The sequence below is a fragment of the Salvelinus fontinalis genome, chromosome 2, assembly GCF_029448725.1.
Source record: "Salvelinus fontinalis isolate EN_2023a chromosome 2, ASM2944872v1, whole genome shotgun sequence".
In the NCBI taxonomy this organism is placed as follows: domain Eukaryota; kingdom Metazoa; phylum Chordata; class Actinopteri; order Salmoniformes; family Salmonidae; genus Salvelinus; species Salvelinus fontinalis.
Window position 1 is genome coordinate 81,481,968 of NC_074666.1, and position 9,782 is coordinate 81,491,749.

The 9,782-nt window shown below is 40.6% G+C and overlaps 1 protein-coding gene across 1 annotated transcript; it reads right to left on the reverse strand.

Moving 5' to 3' along the window:
• Positions 1–1,157: 1,157 nt before the first annotated feature.
• Positions 1,158–4,521, reverse strand: LOC129828703 (homeobox protein Hox-B6a). Its single transcript, XM_055889845.1, has 2 exons — positions 3,375–4,521; positions 1,158–2,013 (listed from the first exon to the last, which is right to left on the reverse strand). The coding sequence occupies exons 1-2, from the start codon at positions 3,799–3,801 to the stop codon at positions 1,757–1,759; spliced, it is 684 nt and encodes a 227-aa protein (XP_055745820.1). The 5' UTR covers positions 3,802–4,521; the 3' UTR covers positions 1,158–1,756.
• Positions 4,522–9,782: the final 5,261 nt, after the last annotated feature.

The window sequence follows — 9,782 nt, forward strand, 5'->3', positions numbered from 1 at the left end:
CGACATCACATCATTTCTCTATGTATTTTATGCTCTTTCCTAATGCACCATGCATGCAAAGTTATTGACTGGAAACGTGTCGCTGTTCACGAGAGGAATGCAAAGTCATGATATACGGTTTTAATTGATTTATGGTTTGTTGATTGAAAGGCGCAAGTCATTTCATGTAGGCTATGAGTGCCATGGTATGTAACCCCCCCCCCCCCTATACATAACATACATTTATTCTTACATATAGACCGGAAAAGGATAGTTGAAATAATCCAGACTATCTCCAAGGGGAGACAGATTGATACTTATGCATTCTACGTATCCACATATCACACGTGAGGCTATTTTAAGTGTGTGTGGTACTTCTGTAACATGAAACCTGGAGAATATCAGTCTACTCCAAGCAAGACCCACTTCTATAGATTCTGCTGTAGTTCACAAGTAGCCCCCATATGTATTTGTGCTGTTTTCCTTCAAACTCCAAAATGACAACACTATGATGTCTTGGCTACTTTATGTGTCATGTACACTGGGGAGGTTGTCGGTTGACAATTTGCAGATCATTTGTGTGTAATTATCTACTAGGGAATACCAGGCCCGAGGGTTCTATTGAATATGAAATGTCACACTGATGGTACCTGGAAAGGGAACGTGACCATTGAGAGACATGGGGGTCGTGGAATGGACACTTGAGTGTCTGGGCGGACAGGTCAACTTTCTCTCCCAGCCATTAATTCAATCAGCCTCGCACAGTTTGCTGTCACTGTTTGAGCCTTAGGTATTCACTTGTATCGGTTAAACTTAAATTCGTGTGTTTCATACACCTGTGAAAGAGCAAACCTTGGTTTATGACCAAGTCAGTGTTTGCGCATACCTTTATAACTGCAGCAGATGGACGGTGCTCGCTGTTTTTATGCAGGGCCAAATGGTAGACAGTTCTTTAAAATACGTTTTCCAGAAGGGAATTTAGCTTTCCTATGATTTCCTGTTTCATAACCTTATCCACAAGTTTTATTCTGGACATAATTGTGAATTATATAGGCCTAGGCCTATTTCACTTCCTGAGCCAAATGTGTTCTAGTCTACTTACTGAAAATGGCGTTCTAAGCAGTGACAAAATCTCAAAGACCTGTAAAGTATGCTCGCTCAGACCGTGCAAGACAGGTTGAATAATTATTACATTTTATTGAATGATTTCGTAAGTAGATACTTATTTGTGACAAAACCACAAACATAAACCACGTATAAAATCCATAAAATATAAACTTTTGACCCAGTCTTTTGGTATTTTTGAATTATCAGTAGATCGAGTATGTTCTCCCCATGACACTATACAACAAGTCAACAAAACAACTGGCTGGGTATTTAACTTACAAAAGAAATACATTAATTCACCATACAAGGAGAATTTCCTTTTATTTCTATACAGTTTAAATATGAACACGAATATGACATATATTTCAAATAGTTTCGTTAAACATGACCAATCGTTTTTTGGGCCACATCCTAAATCAAGAGGCAAGCGCACAAAAACACTGTCATTCGGCTACCAGAATCATGATTTTAAAAAAAGAAACATAAAATGACAATAACAATAACAAAAATAGACAGTTAAGTGAACTTCTGGAATGCTACAACAAATTTACCAAACACAACTTTACCGGTGGGAACTTTGGACATATGAAGGTAGTATCTTCATACGTGTAGGATATCCGGAGATGATGCCATTAGCCATTTTATGCATTTTTTTGTCTTCTTCTTTTCCTTACTCTGACCTCTTCTCTTCCTCCTCCTCTCCACTGGTCTGAGATGAGTTGATCAGTTTATTTTCTTTTTTCCACTTCATCCTTCGGTTCTGGAACCAAATTTTGATCTGGCGTTCTGTTAGGCACAGTGCGTGCGCGATCTCGATACGGCGCCTCCGAGTAAGGTACCTGTTAAAATGGAACTCTTTCTCCAGCTCGAGCGTCTGGTAGCGGGTGTACGTCTGACGACCCCTTCGACCGGGGTTACCGAAGGTCCCTGTCAGAAGAAAAGGAAGAGAGAGTCAAACATTAACTTGTGTTTATACCACTGATATAGACAGGCTATGTCCGAGCAGAAAGAGCTTGGGGCGAATACCATGACTGGAACTCGTGAGCTTTTGCTGGAGATTTACGCCTTACTGGTAGACATGTGGTGTACAGTAGCAAAAAAAAAAAGATATAATTTATATAGTCCTGGAAGCTGCCCTTAAATTAGTTCGTAAAAGTGCTGTTTACATCATATTGCACAGGGTTATGTCATATTTTTTACAAATATGCACGATATTTGAATCATGGGTGTATTTTTGCGCCAAACAATGAGCCCCAGCATTACATATAAGCAACTGAAATATCATGTTATTTCCTGTTTTTTTTCTTCCACACGTACGACAAGATAAGTTATTCAAAGAAGGGGTGTTAGTTTTGACAAGTTTAATAACAAAGTATTTTATCTTCATAAACACATTCTAGCCTGCAGTAGGGGCAAACCATGGCGCATCATAACATTAAAGAACAAGGAGCTCTTTATTGATCATCATAATCCTAAGCATTCACTAATTTACCCACACTGCTTCTGGCAAGTCACACACAGCTTCTGCTTAGAGATAGAAAACAATAAAAAGCCTGATACAGAAGGGTGCACTTAAAGTGATCATAATTCAAATGTTAGGATATCCAACAGTCAAGGAAGAGTAGCTCTCGCTCACTGTCTATTAAGAGCTGTTTTAGTTCTTTTTTTGTGTCGAAACGGAATTCCCCGAATGTAATTTATAGTGCTAATTTATTCCTCTATTGTTGTGTAATGTGTTTCCCTATCAAATTTCATGCCTCGGACATCATTTATAACTGTAACCCATAGCACTGTCACTATGTGTATTTGCCTTGTGATACATTTTGAACCTTGTGATAGTGAGAGTCTTTTTGTGGTGAATAACTAAGCACTAATAGCTGGAACCCTGTCAGAAAAACAATACGAGCCATTTTGTGATAAGAACCCATCTTTGATGGAACTGCTGCTCCATTGTTGCCAAGGATGTGTTCGTGTGCCGTGCGATTTTAATCTACAACGTGAATAATGTCAGCCTTGAGGCGATAGGAACCATAATCACAACAGTTTATGGGGAGAAAAAACTGTACTTATGGAGGACTCATCAAAAGTGTATGCTTTGCTTCCTTTACTTTCAGCCTGGGTGTTAAGACACAACCAGAGCGACAATATTTCCCACTGTATGCTCTTCCGGCGCTATACAGTGCTGCTGCAGGTCACATGTAATAGGCAAGCTCTATGTATCAGCCCAGACAAGCAAAAAACAAAACAAACCGTAAGAAAAAACAAATGACATGACAATGTGGACTCACCGTTACACGAGTTCATCCTCTGCATCCACGGATAAACGGGCGTCGAGGGCTTCTGGTCCTCGCTGTCCCCGAATATGCTTTTATTTTGCCCCGAGCAGTCCGTTTTGCGATGGTCTTGGCTCAGGACGAGCGAATGTTCCTCTATGCTGGCGAGGGTGCAGGCGGGGTCCTTTTCCCTGTAAAAGCTGGCTGCTGCGTAGTCGCATGCACCGGCGGCGCTGGCCCGGCCATAGGCACCGTTCGCCTGCTGGTAATACGAGGATGGATACGCCTTGTCTTGAACGCTGGTAGCGCCATAGGCAGCACCAGGATAGTGTCTTAAAGGATCAGTGTATCCGGAGGAGTATAACGGTATCTGTCCCAAGAAAGACTCTTGGCCTCCAGGCAGAGTCACTGGAAAAGTTGAGTTTACAAAATAGGAACTCATTGGGAGGGTACAGGTTCTTTTCCTTGGTTTATGATTTGTTGTGTTTTATAGTCCAACTGGTTTAGCTATTAGTAGTTTATCGGAGATTGGGTTTTAGTTGAGGGGGGGCGCTGGGTGGCGATGTGCCAGTGCGGGACAGAGGGAAACCATACCATCTGACCAGGCGCTGACCAATAGCGTGCGTCAGTGCCTGCAAAATAGCACCCTGGAGGGGGGGGCTGTGATTGCATGCGCCGGGGGACCCCAGCGCAAACCCGAGAGCAGGCGTTTTTTCTCTCCCATCTCTTTCGCCTTTCTCTCCTTCCAATGAGATTGCACAATACGAATCACACTGGAATTTTAAAGTGGTAAATTGAATACATAGACATTTCTCCCCCTTCTCTTTGGTCTTTGGTGAGCCATATACGGTAAAGGCCCTATTCACTCAAGACAACAAATATGACCCTTCAAATAATCCCCACATTAAAAAGGACTTGAAAACGTAAATCATATAGAGACGCACAAATGGGAGTTTGAGTTATCTTCTGCATTTGAAATATTTTGTGTTTATATTTTTGGTGGTCTGATTTATTCGCTCGGTACAGTAGATATGTGATGAAATATGTCCTCTCCCCTCTTACAGCACATTATCATCACCATTATTTCCATAGCGATTTCCATCCGGGTATTTGACAATATACTTAAAGTATATTTCAACATGCACGTGCTTATTATATTTATTGGAATTTATTGTAATATTCAGCATTACAATTGCTTCGCGTTTTGCAACAGTTCCCTTCACTGAACAATATTCCCAGATTAGTTGAATATGATACAATATTTTGAGAGCCCTGGCTTTTATAAATGTTTAGAGCAAATTAGCTGCCATACATTAGTCGATATGTTACCATTGGTTGTTTGTTGAACGGCTCTGGCCTACGTTGCGGTATCATACAAGTTCCTTATTACCGCATTTGTCTAGTCTGAGTATGTATTTACATGCACGCTGCCCTGACCACATTTCATGCACCGGTTTTTATTTCCAAATTATTGACTGGGAAGGTCATTACGCGTTGTAAAGCTTTACAGGTTTCGCTGACTTTTCTACCACGAGTCAAGTCAGGTCTGGATCTGTTTTTCATTTACAAATGGCATTTACAAAATCATAAATTAGCCAGTCCCATAAATAAGTCCGGTCCTCATACAAGTGTTGTCTGTAGAATAGCGCCGGCAGTCTGTGTATTTTTACTTTCATTTTGGTCCCCTTTCAAACCAGGACACAGAGCTTCCTTTGGCTTGGCTTAGTTTTGTGTGAACGGAAAACGTCCATTGTGTGACCATTTGTTAAAGTACACAGAGAAATGGGCCAGTCTAAGTCTCTGTTAATAATTAATTAATAATAACTACCATAAGACAATTTTTTTCAGTCTTAACAATGCACATTTTAGCATAATGATCTGATGATATGGGGCTATTATTGCGTAAAAACGAACTTTAATGTCTGTTCCTCTGAACCAATTCTCATTTTGCTTTTTGTCTCGTTGCAGGTCTCTTTATTACTTTACGAACAGCAAGGTAAAGCCAGCTGAAGTACTCTGACTTGGTAACTTTTGTGGACAAAACTGCACTGCAGAAAAGTTGTCTACAAATTGCATGAGAAGCAACACACTGGATACCAATACATTGAACATTACACAATATATATGGACTATGACCGGAAATCCAAGTGAAGATGCGTCTGACTGTATGGAGAAAAAGTTGTGATTTGTTTATACAGACCAGGGAGGAAACACTCGCCTGTCACTTTTTGTCATGTTTCCCGGAACTACCTCATAGTCCCCCGAGTTCCGCATGACATATGCATATGTAAGTATGTGCTCTTTTCATGGTCTTGCATTGTTCTGTATATTTGTTTAAGTTATAATATATTAATACATGTATGTATGAGTATGTGTGTGAAACAAAGTCAAGTAGTAATAGGCCTATATTTCCTTGTAAGTGTTATATTTGCTACTGTGGATAAAAGGGGTTTTACGCGCAGCATTTTGATGGAAATAATTGTCTTTACAAGTATATTTTGCACGATTAAACATCTCGATTGTTTGTTCTGCTAAGTTAATAACTGCGTATAATGTCAAAAGGCCAATTCTGTCGATTGTAGATTTTCATAGGCCTATCTGTAATCTTGGTGATAATGTAGGCCTTTCATTAAAATACAAGAAAACTGTAAACGAGTTGTGGTGTCTTGTGTTTTGGAGTTGCTGTTTTATTTCACTGGGGAAAGTGTTTTAGTGTTTTATGACTTTATGGGGGCTTGTAAATTCACAGACACGATTGGAATTGGAAACAAGTGGTGGCAACAGAAGTTATAACAAATGCCCCTGGTTTAGCTTTTACTTTACTGTACATTTGTTTTAAGTGCTTATTATATAAGTGCACTTAGCCTAACCATAACACAATAAACAATTCAGAAGTATTTGGAACCATTTGACTTCTATTCGCCGGTTTAGTGCGCACTTCTATTCGCCGGTTTAGTGCGCACTTCTATTCGCCGGTTTAGTGCGCACTAACGTGCGTAACCTAATTCCTTCGGTTATCGAAAAGAAGCATCTGTGTTTGACACTTCTCTGCCCCATTCTGCTACAGTTGTCATAAACAGTAATCCTACTTTTAACCTTTTTTTATCATTGAAAGTGATTATTGTGATTGAAATATTCTACTTTTTAGTCAATTGTATTCAATTAAAACGAGGATTCACCAGTCTTATACATTTTCATTCCAAACACAGGGACTCGATAATTCTGAAGAAACTCCAGTTCTGCATAAGGCATTCTGCAAGTCTTTACATGCATGACAGTGTGTGGAAATATCGAATTAAACGTAGGTAGATAGCCTAAGTGAATAATGCATCAATTAAAGGTAACCATAACAACCATGCTTTTCCGCACATGTTTAGCTTGGAAATGCATAGTTTAACGTTTAGAACTATAATCAAATATTAGCAAACTAATTTGATCAATATTAGCAAATAGTGTTACCGTAGCCTATATAGGCCCATGCAGCATCGTGTGGTTTTAAGTGAATAACTTGTACTGGTTAGTGACAGACAGGGCAGACCGTTTCTTACATATTTATTATTGTTCTCCAGAAAGTGACTAGTCCTTCACGGACTTTCAATTCTTGTGAAGTCACTAGACTGTTACCTGATCAGCCTACAGCCAAAAGCTGTGGACAGGTTACTCATTAAATGTGTCATAGCGTTAGTCTCATAGAGTTTCATATAGGCCTATTTTAGACCTAATTACTTCTAACACATTGTATTGCTAATATTCTGACGTTTTGTCAATTTTAATCATGGTTGTCAGTCAACATATAGATATTTAGTTATTACTGTATTCTGATATAGTAAAATACACACTTCAAAGGGAAATTATTATGTTGTTGTAACATAGGCTAGACGGTAGGTAGCCTAGTGGTTAGAGCGTTGGACTTGTAACCGAAAGGTTGCAGATCGAATCCCTGAGCTGTAAAATTAAATTTGACATTAAAACTAAACAATTAGCCATCTCAATGTAACACACACACACACACACACGGTACGAAAGAATGTCTCGAGGTGTTTACAAATGACTGCCTTGAGTGTGCGACTAAACCAAATGAAAACAGTGACCAAGGACAAATCCTGTATGCTTCCACCACACACACACACCTCCCCTTTATCCACCACCACAGCTCCATACCCCTCTCACTGTGTCTCCACTTCAACACGACCCTCACAAATAATAAGGCCATATTGCATTTATAGCACGGTTGTTACCTTGGGGAGAGAGCACACAACATCACTTAATACACCAAATGACCAACTAAAGTCAGCCGCGTAATAACAGTGAAAGTTACACTGAGTGAGTGAATCCAGGTTGACTCTAACACGGGGCCGCCACTACACGCTCCACTCACTGCACAATGCAATAACCTTGGAACGGTCATCCGCTTACGTCTTGGTGAAGGGCTTTTTAGAGGGGGAGAAGTGGGGGGGGGGGGGGGTGCACGAAATCGAGCCTTAAGGCTTGGGCTTCTGCATGTGTGCCACAAATCTCCCCCAAACGCAGGCACATCAAAGCGCGGCAACAGCAGCTCGAGAATTTACAACCTCTGCATTCTTTTACGTTTCACTGCCATCGAGCCCAACCCGCCCATTACAGCTTTCCTGTTATCTCCTGCCCCAGCCAGGGCCAGTTTTGTTACACGCAATAGTTCAGAAGAGGGAGCAATAACACTGGAAATATCACATCTGTGAGCTCACGCACTTAGCGACAAACACATTTCTGCACAATCATAGGAGCAAAAAATGTACGTTTCAACTGTACACTATTACACTCGAACACAGAGACACACATAAATGCACATGCACGCACACGCACGCACGCACGCACGCACACGCACACACACACACACACACACACACACACACACACACACACACACACACACACCAGACAGAAGGCCCTGATATAGGAGGCTGTTGGGCATTATGGAAAAATGGACGCTAGATGGCACCAAAGAGTTAGGAAGGAGCAGAAGCTGCATCAACCAGCGACCTGCGTCACTGCAAGATCAAATCAACTGGCATTACTGCAAAGCTACAAGACCGCCAAGTCAGCTTATCACACTTGGAAATTAAATCCAAAACAAAGTCTCTATCATCTTTAAGTGGAATATGATATATGTGTATGCACTAGGCTGCTACCGTTTATTTCTTTGATAGTTATTGTATCTGCATGGATGAACTTCTGTTGTAGGCTGCGTATTTTGCTGACAATATGCGATGCAATACCAAATGTACTATGCTATGACATAGTAAATGTATATTATAACATGTTGCAATTAAATACCATCTCATCCAGTGGTTCTTTGTTTTTATCATATCACTTTCTTCTTGGATTTTAGTCTGTATTTTTGCGGTACTACTGAATAAACTGAATAAGGAATTGTTGTGTTGTTTGATGGGATGTCATATACTGACGTGAGATGATAAAGAAAATTGATTTTGATATTAGAAGTATTGTGATAGGCTGTAGACAGACAGACACACGCACACGCACATGGATATACTTGCAGAGAGATATATAAGCAGATAGACTGCCAGACCCTTGATACACAGCTAGAAGCGAATAGTATCACACACAATTACGCATTATATACTAATAATAATAATAAAAGCGCCATTGATTATACATTGGAAAAATAATATGTTATTACTTTGGATGAGGATTGGCAAGCAAGCATGGGCTATTCGTGGTAGTTCTAGTATGGTGGTACATTGAAATAACTAAATAGTAGGCTACGTCTGGTTTAAGGCACAGACAGAATGAAACAGATTTCATAACAAGTGCACTGTGGAAGTAGCCTTTATGGTGGGTGTGGGGACCTTTTAATGATGAGGATACGACAAATGGGCACCAAAGGGTCTAGCGTGTGAAAAAAATACCGGATGATGGCACAGAAGGGGGAATGAAAGGGAAAATAAAGCAATAAAAGTGGGCGAGATCACCCCGCAGACACATACAAAAACATTCTACACCGCACAGGCGTACCAACTGTCCAGTAACCTGGAAGCGTTGTGTCGGTGATCTGGAAGTGATACGCTACATCACTATTTGTCAAGCCGTAGCGTAATGGAGGATTTAGAAAAAAAGACGGTCAGTCTCAATGCTAAACTCAAAAGATCATCTGCTATCTCTACAAAACGCCATGTTGTGTGCCTCGTGTTGTTTGTTTCCACGCGTTAGGGAGGCGTATGAGAGCGAAGGAATGTTGTATAGCTCCGTGCTTTTTGATTAAGGATTCCACTTAAGAGGTGACCCAAGACTGTACATCAGAAATTCTATTTGCATAGGAGCCGCTACATCAAACCTCGCCCTCGCAGCCCGGACACGGGTATTCTTATAGCACAAAACCCCTCAGCCAGCCACAAATGAGCACATCGAAATCGATATGTATTT

Bases quoted from the DNA above. Each gene is read 5' to 3' on its own strand.
- LOC129828703 (XM_055889845.1), bottom strand. From the start codon at position 3,801: ATGAGTTCCTATTTTGTAAACTCAACTTTTCCAGTGACTCTGCCTGGA. The intron at 2,014-3,374 runs GTGAGTCCACAT...TTCTTCTGACAG, and splicing joins GAGGATGAACTCGTGTAACG to GGACCTTCGGTAACCCCGGT.